Source organism: Euphorbia lathyris, chromosome 3 (genome assembly GCF_963576675.1).
Source record: "Euphorbia lathyris chromosome 3, ddEupLath1.1, whole genome shotgun sequence".
NCBI lineage: Eukaryota > Viridiplantae > Streptophyta > Magnoliopsida > Malpighiales > Euphorbiaceae > Euphorbia > Euphorbia lathyris.
In genome coordinates this window covers 15,373,040-15,398,985 of record NC_088912.1, presented here as the reverse complement: position 1 = coordinate 15,398,985, position 25,946 = coordinate 15,373,040, and the positions used below count along the sequence as shown (strand labels likewise).

General features: G+C 31.7%; 1 protein-coding gene and 1 pseudogene across 8 annotated transcripts; both read right to left on the bottom strand.

The window, feature by feature from the left end:
• Positions 1-5,174: 5,174 nt before the first annotated feature.
• Positions 5,175-6,053, bottom strand: LOC136222543 (ribosome-inactivating protein gelonin-like; annotated as a pseudogene).
• A 10,909-nt stretch (positions 6,054-16,962) lies between these two features.
• On the bottom strand, positions 16,963-24,460 carry LOC136223015 (ribosome-inactivating protein cucurmosin-like). 8 transcript variants are annotated; one of them, XM_066010793.1, is made up of 6 exons: positions 24,105-24,460; positions 22,205-22,272; positions 21,865-22,032; positions 20,575-20,653; positions 20,032-20,164; positions 16,963-17,982 (listed from the first exon to the last, which is right to left on the bottom strand). In XM_066010793.1, exon 6 carries the CDS (start codon positions 17,941-17,943, stop codon positions 17,092-17,094), a length of 852 nt encoding a protein of 283 aa, XP_065866865.1. In that variant the 5' UTR covers positions 17,944-17,982; positions 20,032-20,164; positions 20,575-20,653; positions 21,865-22,032; positions 22,205-22,272; positions 24,105-24,460; the 3' UTR covers positions 16,963-17,091. The 8 variants fall into 8 exon arrangements, with proteins under 8 accessions (XP_065866865.1, XP_065866864.1, XP_065866863.1 ...); XM_066010792.1 differs by having other exon boundaries at positions 22,350-24,458; XM_066010791.1 differs by lacking the exon at positions 21,865-22,032.
• Positions 24,461-25,946: the final 1,486 nt, after the last annotated feature.

The window sequence follows — 25,946 nt, the reverse complement described above, 5'->3', positions numbered from 1 at the left end:
ATCCGTATATATATGCACATATATGATAGTAATCTACTGAATGTATTTACTTCCAAGAGTGGGCTTGAGACCCGTATGGGGCACCCCTATGAGAGTCCGTCAAATGTTGTCTTTTAGGTTAAATTTCCATCTTCAGTCCCAATAATGATATACTGACACATGTCTAGAAAAGAACTGAAGAACGGTCGTATCTGCTAGATGTTGTCGTAGCAAAGAAAGACCTTTACATGTAATGACTTGCTATTAGAAGGTGTAGATGCTCCAATAGAAGTCTGACATGCAAAAAGGTACTAATAGAAGTCCGACAGCTATCATCTTATGCAAATTCAATCAAACAAGGTGGGGTTCCAACCATGGCCTCTCCATTTACATTCCACATTGCTTACCACTAAGCCAATTGTTCTTGTATATTATGTTGCGTGCTCTTAATATACCAATGCCCTTTTAGCTTCTATTGTTTAATATTTTATGCATGCACTTATTAATATCGATTAAATGTGCATAATAATGAATTATTAATAGAAAAAAAATCCAAGAACATGCTCCAATTTCTTATTTATTTAATTCCTCTATATTTTTGTAATTTATGTTTTAAAATGTTAAGAACGATGTTCTAAATATTGTTACATATTTTCTAAACTTTATAATTTGTGTTCTAAAAATTAAGATAATGTTTTAACAAAATAGTAAATATATGGACCATTTTTTTTTGTTCAAAAAAAAAAAAAACCACATTCTAAATAACATAACGCATGTTCTAAAAAAATAACGTATGTTCTAAAGTTTATAGTTTGTGTTTCAAAAATTAAGTATAATTTTTTAAACAAATCAGTAGATATCTGGATCGTTTTTTCATTTGTTCTATAATATAATTTGTAACTCATGTTCGAAAAAGCATAACACATGTTATAAAAAATATAACGTATGTTCTAAAAAATATGTCGTACGTTCTAAACTTCATAGTTCGTGTTTTAAAAGTTAAAATATATGTTCTAACGTATGTTTTAAAAAATATATAGTTTGTGTTCCAAAAGTTAAGTATAATATTCTAAAAATATCAGTAGATATCTGGATCGTTTTTTCATTTGTTCTAATTTATAACTCATGTTCGAAAAAACATAACACATGTTCTAAAAAACATAACGTATGTTCTAAAAAATATGTCGTACGTTCTAAACTTCATAGTTCGTGTTTTAAAAGTTAAAATATATGTTCTAACATATGTTTTAAAAAATATATTTTTTTATATAACATAAATTATAAAAATATAAAGGAATTAAATAAATAAGAAATTGGAGCATGTTGTTGGATTTTTTTCTATTAATAATTCATTATTATGCACATTTCTTTTTTTTTTTATTAATAATTCATTATTATGCACATTTCTTTTTTTTTATATTAATAATTCATTATTATGCATATTTTTTTAGACAATTATGCATATTTAATCGATATTAATAAGTGAATGCGTCAAATATTAAACAATAGAAGCTACTAGCACATGGTATATTATTCAGCGCGTGATATAATGCACAAGAAAAATAATTGTCTCAGTGGTTAGTATGGTGGAGTGTAGATGAAGAATGCCAAGTTCGACCCCCCCACTAGCACCATTTAGTGGTTTTTGGTTTTTATTGATTTCTATACTCAAAACGACGTAGTTTTGAGTGTTCTAAAGTTTATAGTTTGTGTTCTAAAAATTAAGTATAATGTTCTAAAAAAATCAGTAGATATCTGAATCATTTATGTATTTCTTCTATAATATAATTTATAACTCATGTTCGAAAAAACATAACGCATGTTCTAAAAAATATAACGTATTTTCTAAAAAATATGTCGTATGTTCTAAACTTCATAGTTCATGTTTTAAAAGTTAAAATATATGTTCTAACGTATGTTTAAAAAAATATATTTTCTTATATAAATAAAATATTAACATGAAATTTTATTAAAATATATAATATATTTTTGCTTAAAAAATATTATATGGACCATTTTTGCATTTGTTCTATAATATAATTTATAACTCATATTCTAAATAACATAGCGTATGTTCCAAAGTTTATAGTTTGTGTTCTAAAAATTAAGTATAATGTTTTAAAAAAATCAGTAGATATCTGGATCATTTTTGCATTTGTTCTATAATATAATTTATAACTCATGTTCGAAAAAACATAACGCATTTTCTAAAAAACATAACGTATGTTCTAAAAAATATGTCGTATGTTCTAAACTTCATAGTTCGTGTTTTAAAAGTTAAAATATATGTTCTAACGTATGTTTTAAAAAATATATTTTCTTATATAAATAAAATATTAATATTAAATTTTATTAAAATATATAATATATTTTTATTTAAAAAATATAGTATTAGATTTTTTAGCATCAGATGCACTTAATAATATATAAATAAGAATTGTATAACGAACAAACTAAATTAAACGTATTTTTATTTAAAAATTATAGTATTAGATTTTTTTAGCATAAAAAACACTTAATAATATATAAATAAAAAAATTGTATAATGAACAAACTAAAGCAAGTGTATTTTTATTTAACAAATATAGTATTTGATTTTTTTTTAGTATCAGAACCACTTAATAATATATAAATAAAGGAATTATATGATAAACAAATTAAATAAGTGGCCCAGCGGTAGATGGTGTGCGTGTGTCTCTCTTTCTATGCCCCAGTCTCAGGTTCGAATCCCTCCACCACTCTAAGTGAGAGTTCTCACTTGACCCTCCCCTATATATTTACTTATACATACTAAAAGTAGAGATAATATTTATGACATATATGTTTTTGTTTAGTGTAATTCGAACGTAAATAACATGACAAAATATATATTAAATTTTGTCAAAGTATTTATGTTCAGATGACAATATATCTAAACTATTCTGTAAGTTAATATAGGTCACATAACCTTATTTGTACAAAATCTGGTACATTACGTAGCTATTATATTGATGTCATGACAATTTTGGTTTATATATTGGCCTAATATATCATCAGCTCCTAGATTTGTCCATAATAGTAGATTGGCTCCCCTCACTTTGTAAGTGTCTCACCAGCTCCCTAAATTTACTTATTTTGTATCATCAGCTCCCTAAACTTGTTCATAAAAATTTATTAGCTCCCTGAACTTTGCAAATGTATCACCAGCTCCCTAAATTTGCTTATTCCGTAACAACAAAACACAAAAACTTACTAAACCTAAATTCTAAAAATACATCTTCATCTATCCATGATGTAATTTTTTCTCCTCCCATACCTTTCAACATATTATAAGAGTTAGTGTTGCAGGATTGAGAGATCGAAATGACGAGGATCGAGATTTAGTAAGGTTAAGGTGTAAAAATACCCCTAATGTTTTGGGTAAGGAGTAATTTCACCCATAATATATAAAATGGTGGAATTTTACCCCTGACGTTAGTAGCCAATAGCAAATTTACCCCCAATGTTGATAATTTGAGTCAATTTCAGAAATTATTATAAAACACAAATATTTTTGTTCCTTATTTTGCATATCGATTCGTTATAAAAAAAATTCATGTTTTTTATAATTTAATAATAGAATTGGAGATTGATATTTATAAATTTTGTGAATTTTGTGAATTTTTTTATCCAATTCGTACAAAAGACAGTATATTATTTTTTATTTTATTCATAGATCAATATATGTTTGTGATTTGTTACAGATAAAATGATGTACGTGCGAAGTGTAGATGACAAGATTAATGACCGAGAAGACAGATTGATGAATTATTTCTCAAGTTAACCCAATTTTTCAATGTTATGGGTAAAATTGCTTTTGGCTTCCAATGTTAGGGGTAAATTGCACCATTTTAGCCGTTAGGGATAAAATTACTCCTAACGTAAAACGTTAGGGGTATATTTACACCTTATCCCGAGTAAGTGTTATGGTTTTTGTATTTAGTTGTTACAGAATAAGCAAATTGGAGAGCTGGTGAGACACTTGCAAAGTTGAAGGAGCTAATAAATTTTTATGGACAAGTTTAGGGAGCTGGTGATATACTTGCAAAGTTCAGGGAGCCAATCTACTATTATGGACAAATTCAGGAAGCTGATAATATATTAGGCCTTATATATTTGTTGTTGGAATGTAATTGATATGATAGTTGGCATAACATAATTGATATCAAGAATATTCAGCGAAAGTCTTCTAAAAATGCTTGATCTATGACGGGAGCGATCCTTTGTGTGCACGTCGGCAATCAAATTAGATGTCCCTCTCACAAAAAGTGGCCCATTTTAATCATGTGAGTCCCTTGCTCATAAAATATATTATTTTAATTAAAAGGGACCACTTTTTGTGAGAGGACATGAAAGGGAACATCGAAATGGGGACAACAGATTTTCTCCCAGTTAAATGGTAGTAATTATAAACTTTGTGCTTCGGTAAAAGGACCAAAATAACCCTCGACATTTTGCACTTAAATCTAGTTCAAACGACTACAAATATTTTTCAAGCAAATCATTAATTGGTTAAGGAGAAGGGAATTTCCATTATAACACATCTGACCAATTATAAGAAATACATATTATTTTATGAGATAAGATTGGTATTAAGAAATAAATATTTACAATTGACATCAATGCATTAATAGGATGTAGTACTCAGATAGTATTATATATTTACTCTAAATAGAATTAGAATTTTTAATAAGGGCTAACATCCAAATTTACCCTATAAACAAATCTTAAGACCATAATGTTTAGTTTTAGCAATACTTAACATAAAATTTTAAAAGGTTGTTGATTGGTTATTTGACTTTCATATTGGATAAATGTCTTAATAAATTAAAGTCCGTAGTGCTTTTTATTAAGTTGTTTGTAACTATGGTACATACCAAACATTGTAGATACTTTTACATTTTTTTTATTAACTTGTATATAGCAAAGTTTGTTGTTGGTTTTTTTTAGGTTGTTTGTAAATTGTTTATTAGTAAATATGCATTTTTTAAAAAACAATGAGGCAAATTTAAACCTTATCCCTTTTAATAATGAACATAAAGCAAATAAAACCAAGCACAAACAGTGCTCATACTTTTATTTATTGCTGATGAACAGTAGCATTAAATTGACAATCTGCTAGCAATTAATTATTCTCAATGACTACTTAATTATTTCAACGAAGAACATAAACATTTTCAAAGAACATGTAGCCCTTCTTCATCAGAAATTGCTTCACCAAGTGTTTCTCCAGTTCCTTTATAGAGCAACATTGCAATATCTGGTTTTACCTCTGCAACACTAGACACATATTTGATTGAATAGTCTTCATTTTGCACTTTAACTTTCGTTTTAAATTTTCCATCTGTACCAGATTTCTGAATTTGTTCCGAAAGAGAATTCCATTGGTTTTCGTAGCTAATAGTATCCCCTTTTGGAGTATACCCAAATTCCAAATTATTCTTAATATATTCCTCGATGAATTTGAATAGCAACATCAACTAGACTATGACGAAATGCATCATTAACATTTCTACCATCGAAGTTATGGAGTGTATCAATGGCCGTCTCTAAAGCTCCAATTCCTAACGGAATTTTCGATCTGTCGCCTAACTTAGCATAAGTTGAATCCAATTGCAGTCTAACTTTCTCTGTTCCATCAAAAAAGAGCTTTTCTGATCCTTCTGGAGCATCCTTTAGAAAGAATGAATTACCTTCAGATTTATACCCAATAACATACACATCAACAACATATAATGCTAATGTGATTGAGTGTTTGGAATCATAATTAATGAGTTCCACCAGAAGAAATTTATTCTGAGAGGTTACTTCGGATGGTTTTCGAAGAACTGGTATTCCGTGGCTTTCAGTTACACTACGTAAATTGTTTCTTAAAGAGGTAATGAAATTTTGGTAGCTTCCAGTGGTGTAGAGATGGGTTGTGAATCTGACCGTTGGGTAATTCTGAGACGAAGCAATTGCGAAACTGAAGCATAACCATGTTGCTAACATAAACCACTGCTTCATCTTCAACGTCTCGAATTTCACAATATAATTTTTCTTCACCTGCTGAAAATTTCAACAGTCAAAAATTGGATAAAAATAAGCTTAGTACATACATAAAGAGAGAAGGAGAAAATCTACAATATCACATAAGCAATATTATATACGTTCGAGAGAGTGAGCGAAGAGAACAAGATGAATTTTAGCAATTCATTATCTTCTCCTTTTATAGGAGAAATCCTCGGTTTCTCTTTTTGACTATTTTTTCTTGGTAACTGTATTTTTTATTTTATTTCTTGCTTTAAGTTAGTGAAAGACAACGTGTGATAATTATCTATTGAGGTGCTTCTATATATTTTGAATAACAATATAACAAAAATAAAGAAATCCTGCTGATGAGATTTAATTGTGATTAAATCATTCAACTCAAAAGTTTAAAACCAAATTTTACTAATAGTATTTTATTATTTATATTATTTTCCATGGGTATAAAGCTTTTTGCACTTGAATTATTACCTAGTACTCAAAAAAGTTATTAGTTTTCAGGAAAATCTAGTTTTACTGCATAAGAGATACGAATTTTCAGTAACCCTTCAATATAAACGTTATTAGATTAGCTGAGTGAGCTATTCGGTTAAGCAAATTTCACTTAAGGTATCAATCTGATAATGCAGAACACGTAAAAGTTCTTTCTAAAAAATAAACCAAACATCTTTAGCTGTGAAAGTAAGCTTTTTAATATGTCTTTTTAAACATATGAGACCATTATACATTTGAAGTGAGATACATTTGAAGTGAGTTAGACCTTAATCTCATGATATTCAATGTTAATTACAATACACACTTACTTCAATAAATATCAACTTATTATTTATTATGTACGAAAATGTACATAATAAATATATATGCACCTTGAACAATGCAAGAGTATATGCATGTGGAACACACATTTTTATATATTTAGTGTATGCATGTGGAACACACATTTTTATACAAATATATATGCACAACTATATGATTTATATTAGCTTACCTATGTGTAGATCTTATCAGCATGGTTTTTATTTTATTTGGCATACATGATAATTAACACATGTATTTCACTTAAACAAAAAGTTAATTTCCAATTACCAAGGAAGAAAAGTCCAAAATAATAACCACGATTTTGGTCTCTAAGAGAAGGAGATTTGAAACCATATATATAGATACGGCATAATGTGCAAAAGTACCTGATGTTAAGAATTAGGAAAAATTTTACTCTTAACGTCTAAATTTGGGTAATTTTATTCGTAGCTTTTGTTGTAAATAGCACATTTATCCCTAACATTGATAAGTTGGGTTAACTGGAGAAATAATTCATCAAACTATTTTCTTACTCATTAATTGTATCATCTCCACTTCATATTTATGTAATTTTATCAATAATTAGTAACAGATTACAACCATATGAATAGATGTGAAAATATAAAAATAAAATAAAAATTTATAATGTATTTTGTATGAGTTTGAGAAAAAAATCCAAGTATTTGATCGAACTTTAAAATATTAATATCAAATTCTATTATTAACTCCTAAAAAATGTGATTTTTTTTAAAAAAAAAATCCATAGATAACTGGTGCAGAACAAGAAACAAAATATCTTCGTTTTATAATGATGTCTGATTTTGATCCAACTTGCCAACATTATGAGTTAAATTGTTTTCGACTGTCAACATTAGAGATAAAATTGCATCATTTTAAATGTTAGGGGTAAAATTGTTCCATGCGGGAATCCAGTCGACTAGACGAGAGGTGACGAGTGGTGGAAGAAGTTGGGTCTAAAGAGCAACACACCAAGGCAAAGGAAATGCCATATATATGAAAATAGATCTCACACATCGTATGGCTAATCCCACACGCTCTGTGGATTACTAAATGACATCAAAGAGTTCAGGACCAATCCCACAGGTCATGTGGAGTACTAAAACAACAACTACATTTCGACTTAAAAAGCTTACATGTGGTGTGACTTTTAAAGAGTCTGACAAGATCAATCTTGCCACGTACTCCATCTTTCTACTTATTACAACTTTGCCACCTCTTATTTATAACTCATGCCACCACCTATATACAAGAATAACATAGCACTCGTTTACCCTTACCTCAGTTTACCCTTTTAACTTTACCCTTTTAATTATTTATGTAATTTTGGCCTATGTGATTTGTCGATTAGGTTTAGAGATGATATAAATTTATCTTTTTCTTTGTAAGAAGCAACTTTTTATCAATCAAATTATATTTTCTCTTTGAGAGCTTGTGTTAGGGTTCATCCTTTCTACAATGGAAATTTTACAAGTCCTACAAGTTTAGCTCGTGAAATAGTGGGATTAACTCCTTCTAGTTTAGCTAGAGAAGAAACTTTTTGTTGATTTATGATTCAAATCAACTCGTTCGTTACTGATCCGTATCAGTTGGTATCAAAGCTGATTGTTTTTCTAACCTAAAACTTCTCCAACAATGGTTCAACAAAGTTTATCACAAGCATTAATTTGAATTTGCAGCCAAGAGCCTTGAAGAATGGCAAATCGAAATCACAGAGATGGAGTTTGAGCTTGCCCAGACAATGGGAAAGACAAGAGAAAACATGGAACAAGAAAACATGAAAATGTTAGGGAACCCAAAGAAGCAGAAGACAACACCTTAGAGCTCAACCTAGAAAAAATAAAGAAGACCAATCTTACCTCCTAATGAGTTCTCACAAATCTTTTCTACCTTGCACATTCAAGAGGTAAGCCCTACACTCTCAATTTCTCATTTTGAAGTTATGAGTAATCACATTACTAGTGAGAAGTTATATGTTTCTGGCGTTGATGGTGATTTAGATTCTCATTGTGAGTTCGTTGATTGAGGATTTAAATTCATGTATAAATAAGGAGCGAAAATCGTGACTTTGGAAAATAAAAATTTCGGTTCCATAGTAAATGTAATACTAAAAAAATCTTAATTCTTGAAATTTTCAAGTTTGAGATGGTTAACGGTCATAGTGTCAAATTAAAATATCATCGTTTTTATAGCAAAATAAAAATCTCAATCCTGGTGTGGACCAAAAAACTCCAAAGTTACCTAAATTTGACAAACCTAAAAAGCATATGGTTTTTTTTTTTTTTTACTTTATCCTATATTTTTTATGTTCAAAGACGTGTATAAATATATAAGTTGAAGTAAAATATTGTTAGAAAAGTGATTAATCAAACACTTCAATGTTTTTCCTCTTTGAATTTAGACATGACAAAGATATATATCACTCGAGCGATTTAGTACGCAATAAATTGGCCGAAAATTCTCCCATTTCATAAAACCCAATTGAAGAAGAACAAATTTACAAATGCACAACCCAAATGAACAAATGAATTCTCTTTCATATGACAATACCCAATTCAATCCCACTAAACAACAATAATAAACCCAACACCCAATTTGAAATTCAATCAAAATCCTCGTAAATGAATCGTGGAACACAAATCCAAATCAATTACTCAGAAAATTCAATATCTTGCAAAATGAATATTTGATTTGAGAGTTAAGATAGTGTTTTAGGAAACGGTATAAATGACCCTATGTTTACAATCAATGGTAAACTTGGGGTCATGGGAAGAAGAACGACGATGAACAATTTTTCCACTATTATTTGTCTTTGTTGAAATAATAAACTTATAATTAATAGAGTCTTTAATGTGGTTCAGTGTGTTATCCAAGAGTCATTTCTGTATCTGTATTTATAGAGTGTCCAAGAATCATTTTTGTATCTGTGTCTGTATCTGTATTTATAGAGAGTTAATGTTGTTTACTAAGAGTCATGTTTGTAATCTATAAATACCTATCAATACAAGTAGTAAGATAAGAGAATTTCTTCCAACAATTATATTCTTCCTCTGTTACCTGTGAAAGTTTATTTATTTGATCCAACAAATTGGTATCATAGCCAGCAAAAATTCTCTACAATGATGAATGGAATGATCCCATACTAATATCCACAATTATCAAAGGAAAACTATGATAATTGGTGCATTAGAATGAAGGCTTTGTTGGGTTCCCAAGATGTATGGGAAATGATAGAAACTGGATATGAGCAGCCAGAGAATGAGGAGGAATTGACGAATGCTCAAAAAGTGAAAAGCAAGAAAGACCAACAAGCACTCTCGCTAATCCACATGTGTCTAGATGAGAATATGTTCGTAAAAATTTCGACTGCAACAATAGCAAAGGAGGCATGGGAGATTCTCGAAAATTCCTTTAAGGGGAAAGATAAAGTAGTCAAGGTGCGTTTGCAAACCTTGAGAAGTGAGTATGAGAAACTCAAGATGAAAGAGTCAGAGAAAATTGATGAGTTCTTTAATAGAACTTTGGTAATTGTCAATCAGTTGAAGAGATATGGAGAAAAAATGGAGGATATTCTTGTGATAGAAAAAATCCTTCGTTCTTTGACTCAGAAATTTGATTACGTGGTGACTGCCATTGAAGAATCAAAAGATCTGGAGACTATGTTTGTAGATCAACTCTTGGGTTTGTTACAAGCCCATGAGGAGAGATTAAAAAATAGAGAAGAACCTGTCGCTCAGGTGTTGCAGGCGAAACTAGATTTGAATGATAAAGAAGAAAAGAAGCAATTTGAAAGTGGATATGGCAGGGGAAGAGGAAGAGGAAGATCAAGAGGTAGAGGCCGTGGCCGTGGCTGGAATCGTGGATATAATGGAAGAGGTAGAGGTGGCAGAAATTTCCACAATAATGAAGCCACAAATAATCAGCAATGGAATGCAAGAGGACGTGGTAGAGGAAACAATTTCTAAGGTCGTGGAAATAATTGGCATGCTCGTGATAAATTTCGTGTGCAATGTTACAATTGTCAAGAATTTGGGCATTATGCTGCTGAGTGCAAATCTGAACCTTTTAAAGACGAACATGCCAATTTTGTCGAGGCGGATGATGAAGAATCAACTTTGTTACTGACATGTAGCGAAGATGAAGTAAGGAGCAAAGAGTCTTGGTATCTAGACTCGGGAGCAAGCAATCATATGACGGGAAATAAAGAACCTTTTTATAAGCTTGATGAATCTAAGAAAGGAAGTATTTCTTTCAGTGACAAAACAAAAGTTCCAGTTGTGGGAAGCGGTGACATTCTTATCAAATTGAAGAATGGAGATCATCAATTTATTTCTCATGTTTATTATGTTCCAGCTTTGAAATCCAATATTTTGAGTATTGGACAACTTTTGGAGAAAGGTTATGAGGTGGAGATGAACAGGAATGGGCTGGTTATAAAAGATGGAAAGAAAAAAATGATTGCAAAAGTTCCTATGTCTGCAAACAAGATGTTCAAATTAAAAATCAACAGTGATCGTCCTATGTGTTTGAAAGCCTCATCAGATTCTGCATGGTTGTGGCATCTCAGAATGGGTCATTTGAATTTTGGTGGACTGGAGCAAATGTGCAAGCAACAAATGGTGCATGGATTACCTTCTATAAATCATCCCAATCAGATTTGTGAAGGATGTATGTACGGGAAGCAATCCAGAAGGAGTTTTCCAAAGGAGTCTTTGTCAAGCACATCAAAGCCACTTGAATTGGTGCATGCAGATATTTGTGGTCCCATTAATCCGAGTTCACATGGAGGAAGCTGGTATTTCTTATTATTTATTGATGATTGTACACGGAAAACATGAGTTTATTTTTTGAAGGCAAAATCTGAAGCATTTGAAGTGTTTAAAAAATTTAAAGCACTAGTTGAGAATGAAAGCGGCTTGAAGATTCAATCATTGCGAACTGATCGAGGAGGAGAATTCACATCTGAGAAATTCAATCAGTTCTGTGATTATAATGATTTTCGTCGATTGCTTACTATTCCAAGATCTCTTCAACAAAATGGTATCGTGGAACAGAAAAATAGAACCATTCTTAACATGACCCGAAGCATGATGAAGTGCAAAGGTATGCCAAAAGAATTTTGGGCAGAAGAAGTAACATGTGCAGTCTATTTAAATAATAGAAGTCCTTCAAAGAAGCTTTTGCGAAAGACCCCTAATGAAGCATGGTGTGGACAGAAACCAAATATTTCTCATGTAAAAGTATTTGGTTGTCTTGGTTATGTTCATGTTGCTGACGATTGAGAAGCAAATTGGACAATAAAAGTGAGAAAATGGTGTTTATTGGCTGTGCAAAAAATTCCAAAGGTTATAAATTTTATAATCCTCGGAATGGAAAAGTTGTGATAAGCAGAGATGCAGAATTTCAAGAAGAAAGCTCTTGGAATTGGGAGATTCCAGAAGATGAAAATTATGATTTTCTTCCTGTATATGATGATGATTTTGCAGGTCAAAATGAAGATGTAATTATCACGCCACCGAATTCACCTTCCACATCTCAGAAAAATGTGACAGACTCATCCCTAGAAAGTTCATCAGAAAGGCAGCCTCGAATGAGAAGTTTGAGTGATATTTATACAGAACTGAAGAAGTAGATAACGCTACTTTATTCTGTTTGTTTGCTGATACAGAACCTGTACAATTTGAAGAAACTGTTCAGGAAAAGAAATGGAGACAAGCAATGGATGAAGAAATAAATTCCATAAAGAACAATGACACTTGGGAATTGACAACATTGCCAAAGGGAAAAAAAGCAGTAGCAGTGAAGTGGATTTTCAAAATAAAGAAAAATGCCAAAGGAAAAGTGGAGAAGTATAAAGCTCGCCTTGTTGCAAAAGGTTTTTCTCAAAAGGCCGGAATTGATTATGAAGAAGTTTTTGCTCCGGTGGCTCAAATCGAGATAATTCGATTAGTTATTTCTTTGGCAGCTCAACAAGGATGGAAAATTCACCAAATGGATGTCAAATCAGCATTCTTAAATGGAACTCTTGAAGAAGAAGTTTATGTCAATCAACCATTGGGTTATACGGGCAAGAAGATAAGGTGTTGAAGTTAAAAAAGGCTTTGTATGGCCTTAAGCAAGCTCCAAGGGCTTGGTATTCTTGCATCGATGATTATTTCCAGAAGAATGGCTTCACAAGATGTCCATATGAGCATGCTTTGTATATCAAGGAGAATGAGGATGGAAAAATAATGTATGTATGCTTGTATGTTGATGATTTAATTTTCACAGGGATCTGATCAAAAGATGATTGAAGAATTTAAGAAGTTGATGACAAATAATTATGAGATGACGGATTTGGGGCTGATGTCATATTATTTGGGCATTGAAGTTAAGCAAAGTGATGAAGGTGTCTTTTTGTCTCAGAAGTCATATGCAGAAGCTATTTTATAAGAATTCAAGATGGATAAATGCAATTCAGCTTCTACGCCAGTCGATTGTCGAAATAAGTTGTCAAAGCATGATGATGAAGAAAAGGTGAATCCAACTTTGTTTAGAAGGTTGGTTGGAAGGCTGAGATTTTTGACATGTACAAGGTCAGATATCTTATATGGAGTTGGACTCATTAGTCGTTACATGGAGGTTCCAACTTTAACTCATATGGAGGCAGCAAAACGAATACTTAGATACATCAAAGGTACACTGGATTATGGTTTATTTTACTCTTCCCAAAACAATTTCAGATTGTATGGATTCAGTGATAGTGATTGGGGAGGAGATGTTGATGATAGAAAAAGCACAACTGGTTTTGTGTTTTTTATTGGAACTGCTGTTTTTGCGTGGAGTTCTAAGAAACAAGCAATTGTTACACTTTCAACATGTGAAGCAGAGTATGTTGCAGCAGCTTCTTGTGTTTGTCATGCAATATTGTTGAGACGGATGTTAAGAAGTTTGAAGTTTGCTCTAGATGGAGCAACTGATGTGTTTGTTGATAATAAGTCAGCTATTGCGTTGGCTAAAAATCTGATCTTTCATGATAGAAGCAAACACATTGACACCAAGTATCACTTTATTAGAGAACATTGGAAGGAAACAAATTCAACTCAAGCATGTACCATCCAAAGATCAAGTTGCTGATATTTTTACTAAAGCTTTGAAGTTGGAAGATTTCAGCAGATTGAGAGCTGTTCTTGGTGTAACTAAGGGATAAAAAAATTATAAGTTTAAGGGGGTGAGTTGAAATAATAAACTTATAATTAATAGAGTCTTTAATGTGGTTCAGTGTGTTATCCAAGAGTGATTTCTGTATCTGTATTTATAGAGTGTTCAAGAGTCATTTTTGATAGTAACGTTTGGTCGCTTACCGCACCAAATGATGAAGTATCGAGAATATTCACCAAAACTCGTCTGAAAATGCTTGACTTATTATGGGACCAATTTTGCGTGTCGCTCCGATGATAAAGTTAGAGTGATCTAAAAAAGTAAAAAGAGAGATAAAATAGAAAGAGAGAGAATATGACCTGTTATATTGATGCTAATTCACTACATGAAAAATAAGATGTAATGATAGGAAAAAAACCATCACTAAAAGTCTAATTCCACTCATTAAATGTTTTTAATAAGCGGAATTTTTCTCTTGAGTTAGTCATTCATACTAAAAGTATTAATAAACGGCATATATTTTTTTTGTCATTATAAATATTTATAATGATAAAAAAATATATGCTAATTAAAGTATTTATAATGATTATAAATACACTAATTAGAAGTATTTATAATGATTAAACATACTTTCATTAAAAATATTTATAATGATTAAAAATACGTTCATCAAAAAGTATTTATAATGATTAAAAATGTGTTCATTAGAAGTATTTGTATCCATTAAAAAGTCACTCATTATAAAAAAAAAATTATAATGATTAGAAATTAGCATTAACAATGGAACATACTGTCATTGCATCTTTGAAGCCCAACATTAAAAATTTGTATTAATAATGAAAAAGATCATATATTTTCACAAATTACCCACTCAAAGATAGCAAATATATATTTTGCATTTCCAACTATTCAATAATTATAATATATGCAATTGTAACATGTTTGACAAGATTCTTTGTAGAGTTTGATATATAGACAATATTTCCCTATTACCTAACGAAATATATGTTGATTACGATGATTTGTCCAAATTTTTTTACATGGATTGATAATCACGGGCGAAGTTATAACCTATAGGTCGAGAGGGCTAGACCGTGGACAAAAAAAATTTAAATGTCACTTCAACCTATTCATAAAAATAAAATGAACAATATAATAGACAAATTATATCATAAAATGAGAGTAAAAAGTATTTGTGTACTTACAGTAAGAAAATTAATGTCTAACAGGTGGAAATTTACCCCCCTGAGTTGTCATGTTGCGCAAACATTCTGTGAGAAAGTCATCACCCATCTTGTTGTGCAAATCAATCTGAATTAATTTCATTGCAGAGAAAGATCTTTCAACAAAAGCTGTTGCAACGGGTAAGATCAAAATCATCTCAATAAGTTGATATGTTAAAGGAAATAGAGAGTGATAATGTATTTGAATCGTCTTCTTTGCAAGGACTCCAATATGTGTCAAACTAGAAAATGCGATCTCATTTCAGAAATAAAGAGTTTGAGTTCCTTTTTTAAGCTGAATTATATCACAATAAGAAAAATCTTCTCTATGATCAAAATTCTCAAAAGCATTTCATGACATACAAACAGTAATTATGTATTTGACTCAGGAAAATGATTATCAATTTCTGCAGCAAGACAATCAACAACCTAGTATTTTTTTAAATACAAAAAAGTCAAACATTTTGATTATATACTCGTTATATCATTATATGAAAAGTAAAAACAAATAAAGTACCTCGACAAAAATCTCGACATAAAAGTGATGATGATGAGTCCTTGGAAAACCATCAAGAAGCCTTTTAACTGGATCTCTAATAATATCAATTTCATTTTTTGAACAAAAAATCAATGACTTCCTTGCATAACTCTTCGCATCCACTCTCCTTGAATGTTGTCAACTCTGTTTCGTCAATCTAATCATTCGTACATCATTAGCAATGTTTGGTTGCTTCACTTGTAGAGACTGTGATAACACATTCGTCATTCCCAAATATGTATTTCATTAAATGAACAATGAAACAAAATTCATAAGTTTTCATTTTGCTTATCAAACCATGTATACTGCTTAAAGCCTTATGATCACTTGCATCAACATATACAACATGAAGCACCTCTATCACTGAACTCCACATATTAAGAAGACATGAAATTGTAGTATAGTGAGAACCCCATCTGGTATCTCCCGGCCGAACTAAACTTGTTTCTTGATATTTCCCTTTTCCTGTAGAAATGTCTCTATTTTCTAAAGACTACACTACTTTATCGTGCTGTGATTAACGAAGAGATCTTTCTTTTTACATGAAGCTCCAACAGTGTTCACAATTATAGACAAATAAGTAAAAAAATCACATATCAACATGTTATGATCTGCAACAGCAACAACCACTAATTGAAGTTGGTGAGTAAAATAATGAACATAGTGCATGCTTATTTTTCATTAAAAATGAGTGTTTTTAGTCCATGAAACTTGTCTCTCATATTAGAAGCTCCGTCGTAGAGTTGACCTCTAAGTCTACAGAGAGATAAACCGTTCAAGAACCTCACAACCTAAATTCACAAATCTTATAACAATTTGCTCTTTCACAGAACTATCACGAAACTCATCAATCTAAAGAGACAACAACTTCCCACCAAGCTTATTCAAAATAACTTTTATCGTTTCTCATGCACAAACCTTAATTACGTCTTTCTGGATATGATGAGAAGTCATTTGATTATTTTTAGGAGCATTGAAGTTCATCGCCTTATTCACTTCTTCACATTCATTGCAATAAAACATGAGAAGCTCAAGAAAGTTACCTCGTTCCAATGATTCTTCCGATTCATCATGTCCACGAAAAGTATAACGATACAAGTCAAATTAGTCCACTCAAATTTTTATCATTTAATATATTAGAGCTAAATATGCATTTCTCGAAAACAAAAAAGAGTAGAGGCAAATTTGTATCTTATTTTCATAGTAAATATAAAGCAGATAAACCAAAGAACATATAGTGCTCATACTTTTATTCATAGCTGATAAACAGTAGCATTAAATTGAGAATCTGCTAGTAATTAATTATTGTCAATGACTACTTAATTATTTGAAATAAGAACATAAACATTTTCAAAGAACTTGTAGCCCTTCTTCATCAGAAATTGCTTCTCCAAGTGTTTCTCCAGTTCCTTTATAGAGCAACATTGCAATATCTGGTTTTACCTCTGCAACACTAGACACATATTTGATTGAATAGTCTTCATTTTGCACTCGAACTTTCGTTTTGAATTTTCCATCTGAACCAGATTTCTGAATTTGTTCCGAAAGAGAATTCCATTGGTTTTCGTAGCTAATAGTATCTCCTTTTGGAGTATACCCATATTCCAAATTATTCTTAATATATTCCTCGATGAATTTGAATCGCGTCGCCTCTGCAACCATTTCCGCTACAACAACTAGGCTATGACGAAAAGCATCATTAACATTTCTACCATCAAAATTATGGAGTGTATCAATGGCCGTCGCTAATGCTCCAATTCCTAACGGAATTTTCGATCTATCGCCTAACTTAGCATAAGTTGAATCGAGTTGCAGTCTAACTTTCTCTTTTCCAGCAAAAAGGAGATCTTCTGATCCTTTTGGAGAATCTTTTAGAAAGAATGAATTACCTTCAGATTTATACCCAATAACATACACATCAACAACATATAATGCTAATGTGATTGAACGTTTGGAATCATAATTAATGAGTTCCACCAGAAGAAATTTATTCTGAGAGGTTACTTGGGATGGTTTTCGAAGAACTGGTATTCCGTGGCTCTGAGTTACACTACGTAAATTGTTTCGTAAAGAGGTAATGAAATTTTGGTAGCTTCCAGTGGTGTAGAGATGGGTTGTGAATCTGACCGTTGGGTAATTCTGAGACGAAGCAATTACCAAAGTGAAGAATAACCATGTTGCCAGCACAAACCACTGCTTCATCTTCAACTTCTACAACTTCGAAATATAATGTTTCTTCACCTGTTGAAAATTTCAAATGAGTTACAAATAAGCTTAGTGTATGTATATAAAGAGGGAAGGAGAAATTCTACAATACCAGAAGCAATATGTCCCTTAAATCAATTGATACCATTTATGCATATAAGTTCGAGAGAGAGAAAGAGAGATTTGATTTACTTACAGAATAGAATAATGATGGAGAGAGCAAATAGAATAAGATGAATTTTAGCATTTCATTATCTTCTCCTTTTATAGGAGAAATCCTGGGTTCCTCTTTTTGACTATTTGTTCTAAGGGAACTGTATTTTTTAGTTTATTTTTTTGCTTCAAATTAGGGAAAGACCACGTGTGATAATTATCTATTAGTATTTTGAATAACAATATAACAAAAATAGAAGAAACCTGCTGCTGCTGATGACATTTAATTGCCATTAAATCATTCAACTCAAAAGTTTAAACTCAAACTTTCTAATAGTATTTTATTATTTATATTATTTTCAATATGCATGTTTTTTTTTTATTAAAGACTGGTTAACGAGAAAGCGTAAAAATCAGACATCCCAGCTTTTATATACATATAAAGCTTATTGCATTTGAATTATTGCCACGTAGTTGTTGACTACGTTAATGATTTTCGAGCAAATCTAGTTTACATTATAAGAGATACAAATTTTCAGTAACCCTTAAATATAAAATATATCAGATTAACCGAGTGAGCTATTTGCCTAAGAAAATTTCAAATGAGTTAAAAATATCGTTCTGTCTTTAAAGCCTAAGTTATAGGTTGTTTAGTTTGTTGTCACAGATGAACATGATTTCCCTCCATTCCCCTTTTTGCAGTTTATGTATTTGAAGAATTTGTCTAACTATATATTGTAGAACATTTAAGGTGCTTATCTAGCTGAATTAATGACGATTGTTCTGCGGTTGAAACTATTTGGGGAAGAGATTGGCATAATCTTTGGATTGAATCTGATTCCACTTATGCAGTCACGATGCTTAACAATAAATCAAGAGAAGTACCTTGGAAAATTCGACAATACTGGCTAAGGTACTTATTGTTGGGCTTTTGGAGACTAATATATATAGGCCCAACTGAAGCGATGAGCCCAACTGCAGCGATCAGGGTTTCAGACGGTTAGAGTTTCTTGAGCAGTATAAATGTAACCTCTTTCTTTGTAATCCGCATCTCTTTCATTATAGTGAAATATCCTGGCTTGGTAGTGCCCCTAGACGTAGTCATTCATATTGAGTGGCGAACTGGGTAAACAATTCTTGTGTGATTGCTTTTGTTTTTCGTTTATCGTAATCGTATTTTATTCCTAACAATTCTCGATGCTCGGCTATGAATTGTCCGATCACTCATATATTCAGAGAGAGCAACACTACAAAAAAAAGGACTTTCGGGGACGACAAAAATCGTCCCCAAAACCATAAAAATTCGTCCCCTATATTTTAAGGGACAAGTTTTTCGTCCTCATTTTTTGTCCTTGTTTCCTCCGTCCTTGATTCTATAGGGGACGAAAAAAATGATGTCGTCCCCATTTAAAGGGACGACTGTCGTCCCCATTCTTAGGGACGACTGTCGTCCCCATTGAGAGGGACGATTGTCGTCCCCATTCATAGGGACGACATGTTATCCCTATTCTTAGAGACGACTTCATCTGTTGTCCCTATTCTTAGGGACGACTGTCGTCCCTATTCGTAGGGACGACATCTCATCCCTGTTTATAAGAACGACTGTCGTCCACGTTTTACGTTTTTAAGGACGACTGTCGTCCACGTTCTTAAGGACGACTGTCGTCCCCACATAATAGTATCATATTTTTGTCCCTCAATAAGGGACGACACTTGCCCCAAAAAAAATATCTGAAACCTAATCATTAATTAAAACCATTAAATTACTAATTTTCAACTAGTAATCAACTAGTTGATTCTTCAACAGCAAACCATAACCTCACATGTAGACATAAACCAAACAAAAAATCAACACAAAATTATCTATTATGTAACAATAATATTTACACAAAATGATTAGAAAAATGGAACAGAAAAGTTTGATTAAATTACTTGTAGTAGTCTTAATTTGGTAAACCTCAATTAGCGATTGTCTGCAGTATGATTATGTGTCGTAAACTGCTGATATGCCAAGTTGATCCAGGTACTTGTCCAACATCACTAAACTTCAATCAGGAACAGAAACCTGAAGATTTTTTCAAAAGAAAGAACTAAGTGCAAAGGAAAAAAAAGAAATAAGCATTTTCTTCAAAACTAATGACAAAAAAGTTGAAATGACTATACATTAGTAACAAGTATGAAGACATAGAAGAAACGAATACCAATAATATTAAGATGACGAAACCAAAGAAGAAGAATGCTTATAAAATATAAATGTGGCTGATTCAACTTATTACCCTGATTTCTATGCCAATGAAAATGGAAGCTAATAGAATAAATGAATTTGAGGCAACCCACCTTATCAACAAAAATGATTAAGGAATAAACAATCATACGATAGAATTAATCTATATACTACAAGCAATTGCCTTGTTTGATTCATTTTCCATGGGAACAAATCAGTCTTTTTATACTTTCACATTTCCAATCTGTTACCTGACAAAATTTTCATGCAAGGCTACAACTGATGCAGCAAAAACTGTTCTAACCACACTTGAACCTCTTAGACTGATTCCTGCAAGGTGAAAAATGAAATGTCAAGAGACCACAAAATAGTCAATTCATGCTCAAACATCAACAAAAATAAATTTCTTAGGCATATTAGATTTATGAAATTACTTCTCTAAGGATGATAATAACCAACTATATATAACATTATGAGGCAATAGCAAAGGAACCCCAGACATTTATGTACACTTCCTGACAGAGATACCATGAGTTTAGATTCTCTGGACCAAGATTTCAAATTCATGCATTGTCAAGATAAATAAACTAATATGGTAGTCCGGGCTCCAAAAGAGACCTAAATGTTTTTAGAAATTACCATGACAAAATGTTCTCTTTCCAAGAAAAAAAAAGAACAGAGAAATTGAAAACCTTGGGAAACTTACAACAAAAGCAAAATAGCTATCCTCATTATCTCTTAAAAGCTAAACTATTTGCCATTAATCAAAAGCAACTTAATAAAAAATGCCATTAAAAGTTGAACTTATCAAATTTCTTCATATTCTTGCTTTGTGAACTGAAACCATTACTATTACTAAAACAAACCATTACTATCCTCAGGGTGTTGAAGGCCCCCAGGCCCCATGTTAAACCTGATTTGAGAGAATTGCATGACCATTTTTCAAATTCTAAAGCAAAAAGGAGTAAGAAGTCAGTGAAAAATCAATTTAGCAAAACGAGAGCAGAAGTCTTCTTGGATTTATGGTAGAAGGACAAGTACTTCAATTGAACCATTCTACTTAAACATCCAATACACTAAGAAAATGAATTTGCTTGCTGCCCCTATTTTGTACAACAACCAAATTGAGAAAGTTTAAAATGAACAGAACAATAATGTTCAATACAGAACCCAAAAGGAAAGCTTTATAGTCTACTTACTCTGAGGAAAAGACAAAACTGAACTGAGATTAAGAGAATGAGAGCATAAAATCAAAAAAAGTATATTAGTCCAATATATGAAGGAAGAAACTAAGCTTGTAAAAGAGTGTCTCCAATTTCTTTAAATCATTAAGAGGAATCTCAGACCCACTATTTCCAAAGAGCCCCACAGGCTTCTAAAGAGTACCACCAGAGACCACTTCATATATAAGGAATTGCAAATATTAAAAGGAAGAATATTGGCAAGGAGGCAGATTGTGTCTTCAATAGCTAATTAAGAAACGTGAACACGATTTTAGACACACTATACACAAAGAGTATTAGAAAATGTGTTATTACTACCTTAAGAAAAAAAGTATTATGCATTTTCTTGCATCCAAGCATGTAGCATCCACACATTGCTCCAATGTATAATACAAGATGCCACATATTCCTATTATTCTTCAAAATTCAACACAATTATAGGACACCTTTTCTTGCATTGAGTCTGGCAAGCCCAAAATTAGCTACCTAAAAAAGGAACTGATTCTCAATTTAAAATGCAAGAAATATGTAAGCTGTCTGCATGCGTGCATTGTTCTAACTCAACTCTGCAATTCAGCACTCAAATGGATGATACAAATAAACAGGATGATGGACATAGCAATTTTGGAGCTACATATATAAAGAATAGAATGGTAACCTTGTTGTTTTCCTTTTTTAGCTCTTGCCCCGTGTTTCAAAATCTACACCAAAATCTTGACAAATCACCTATAATTGGAATTTGATCAATGTTTCAAATTAGGTGCCATATATTAACAAACAAATGAACTTCTAAATCTGAGTACATAGTATAGAAGGGCCAAAAATTAGCAGATAATGCATCTTCAGTGACAGCCCGGCCATCCAACATAGTCAAACTACCAATACCAGCCAACAAAATGTTCTTGCAAAACTACACACATAAAAATGTGAAAAGTTTTAACATATATAAAGTAGCAAGAATAAAACAAACTCCAATAAAATCATGTTAATACGAAAAATAGACCAAATTGCATAAGAGGTACACTGGAAATTTGAAAAAGTTAAGAAATCCAATAAAATCATTGAAACATGTTAGCCGTAATTTTTTTTTATGTCTCGCAAATTTTATAAATTGACTTGCAATTGGTTTTGCACTATGTTGCACGGTTACAGACTCAAAAATTGCCACGGAAAACATTATTTCTAAAACATAACCCTCTTACAATAGCCTTCAAATGTTAACCCTCATAAAATAGCCTTCAAATGAAAATAAACACGGACATGACATGCGAAAATGCAATTAAAGAGTGTCCATGTAATATAGGTTTTGCAAGCCAATAGAGATATTGTTGAGTGCTTTATATATATATATATATATATATATATATATATATATATATAAACATAAAAATGATTTGAATATCTTTTTCTAAAACAAAAAATAATAGATTTTGACCAAGATAAAACAAAAGTTTCTTTATATTCTAAATTGTTACAAGTGGTAAGGAACTAAGTGATGACAAAGGTAATCTTCAACCCATTTTTTATTCTTACAAAAACTAGAAAAGCTCCCATAATTTCCATTTTTTAATTTCCCATCCCTGAAAATAACCACTGTCCAAACAAGACTTTTCATTTTCAAATTGGAAAGATTATTATCCAACAAGGTAGCTTGCAAAAATAAGTTGCAACAGGGGCAGAGAGGTATTTTGTGCTAATTCATGGGGCCTTTTATTGAGCTTGGTGCTGATACAAGGCTTCACCTCTTCTAAAATCGGAGAGCCATAATGTTTGAACTCTAGATTTGGCTAGCTGCTCCATTATCTCTCATTGTAGTATCCAGAACATAAGGGCTATTTTTGAAGTTTTATATGAAACATTCACCAAATTACAACATTGTTCTCGCCAGCATTTAGGTGGGGGGAGGCAGCCCTATACCACACTACTCAGGGGAGGCACCAAGGCTGGGGACGTCAGGCCCCCGAGCTTCAGGATGCCTCCGCCACTTACTGAAAGTACTCTAAAACTAATTTATACATGGTTTGCTCTAAAAGATATGTACCTCATGTGCGTTTAGACCAACTACAATAATGTAGAAACTAAAGATAATGTGTAATTCTCAAGTCATGCATATCAAGCAATTTCACCCTGTCTCACCAAAAGCAAATTAACAAAAAAATAACAATAGTGCCAGTTCAGATCCCTCTGCTACTGTAGTAGGACAACTAGATAAGAGCTTTCAGACAAGATTGAAAATATAGGATAACCAGCAATTCAAATCCCTAGAAAGTAGAGTTGAGTCCATCACAAACTTCTCAATGACAAAGTAAAGATGAGTAAGAATTTCCTGATAATAACTATTAACTAATTAGTTTTTCAAAGTGGTCCAAGTAACCTAGATTAATTTAATAAACCAAAGAAAACCTTCAAATCTGTAAGTTCCTGTTACTTTGGGATAACTAAAGTACCAAACACAGGAATAACAATAAAGAACAGAGAATATGAGCCTTGATTCTTATTAAACCTACTACTACTACATGTTTACAATAGATGATTTAATTGCCGAATTTAGGGCTAACCTAAAGGAAGAAGAAGACTTATCTTATTGCCTTTCTCTAGTGTTTTTCTGTTGAAGGAACGCAACTATGACCCTCCATCCCTCTGTCTTCTGTTCGGCTGTTTGCTTCGATCCAATTGACAAACCCTCACTCTTAGTTGTGTTTCAATTCGCCAAATTGAATTCTCTATCCGATGCTTGAATTTCGATTCAGAAGATAAAGGAATTCGAGCTTGGGGGGTGGTGCACATCATTAGGGGGCGGAGCTTGGGGGCGGCAGCCATGGCGCCGATGGCTTGGATGCCTCCGCCTCTTGTACGGATAAACGACTACAACATTTGGGAGATAAAAAAGAAAGAAGCAAATACCCATATGCCAAATTTGTCCCCTCTAATTAATTAATTTTAAATCTAAAAATGTATTTAATGTTTATTAATTGAATTCGTCCCCTAATATAAATTAAAAAATAATTGGAGACAATAAATATGGTTGTCTCCTATATTAATTTTAAAACTATAATTAAGGACAAAAATTATAAATTGTCCCTAACCATTCATACCTGAAACTCATATTTTTTGTAGTGCAACAAGGCAGCTGACCGTTTGGCTTGTTTCGGCAAGTGTGCTTCATGTTTGATCTCGTGGCCCAAGTCCATCAATTTTGCCGATCTGTTGTGTTTGATGATCTTTGTAATGTTGTACATGTTCGTTTTCTTTAATTCCCTCTTTGTATTTTTTTCATTTTTATTAATAATATTTCGGGTTGTTTAAAGTGTGCTGAGGATGCCAACCTAGTTGAAATGTCTGGCCTCTTCATTCGCATCCTAATCTTGTATTAAAAAAAGTATTGTAGAAAATTAAAATTTCTTTTTATCTTTTTAAATATGTGAGACAATTTTGTTAATAAGTATAATTTGAGATGAATTAGACTATGAATTAGAATTTTATTTATCGGATCATAATATTAAATATTGGGTTACAATATACACTTACTTCAATAAATATCAACTTATTTTGTTTATTAAAATGTTCATAATAAATATATATGCACCTTGAACAATGCAAGAATATATGCATGTGGAACGCACTGATTTATATATAAATATATATGCACAACTATATATGATTTATATTAGCTTCCATATGTTTAGATCTTTTATTTTATTTGGCATACATGTAGGAACTCATCGGATAATTAACACATGTTGTATTTCACTTAAACAAAAAAATTAATTTACAATTAGCAAGGAAGAAAAGTCAAAATAGTAGCCCAAGGTTTTGGTCTCTAAGAGTAGGTGATTTGAAACCCTAAATGGAGATTTGAAATCCTATATATATATATAGATGAGAGATCAGGTGTGACACATCTCTTATGGTTATAGTGTGACAATACTTATTGTGTGACAAAGACCAATTTTATAATTAATCAGGGGAATGTGGCAAATTAGTAAATAAAAATAAATAGAAAATTGTTTTATTTCTTCTCTTTAAAATGCATTTTCCCAACTTTTCCAATCTTGTTTTTCAAAAAAATTTATACCGTTGGACTCGTCTTAATTAGACGGTCATTTTAAAATCCCAGAAACTCGGGTAAAAAAAATTCGATGAAAGGAATCCGGCGATCTGTTTTTCTATGAGAAAAAAATGTCCAGAAAATTCTCAAGAAATTTCAGAAAATGTAAAATATTATTCTGAGAAACTTTAATTCTTGACTCAAAATGAGATTCCTTACGGTTTAGTCCCAAATCAACGGAATCCGGCGGTTAAATGGGCGTTTTCCGATAAAAAAACCCGAAAGTACCCAGAAAATTCTCAAACAATTCCAGAAAATGTAAAACATTATTTTAAGAAACTTTAATTCTTGA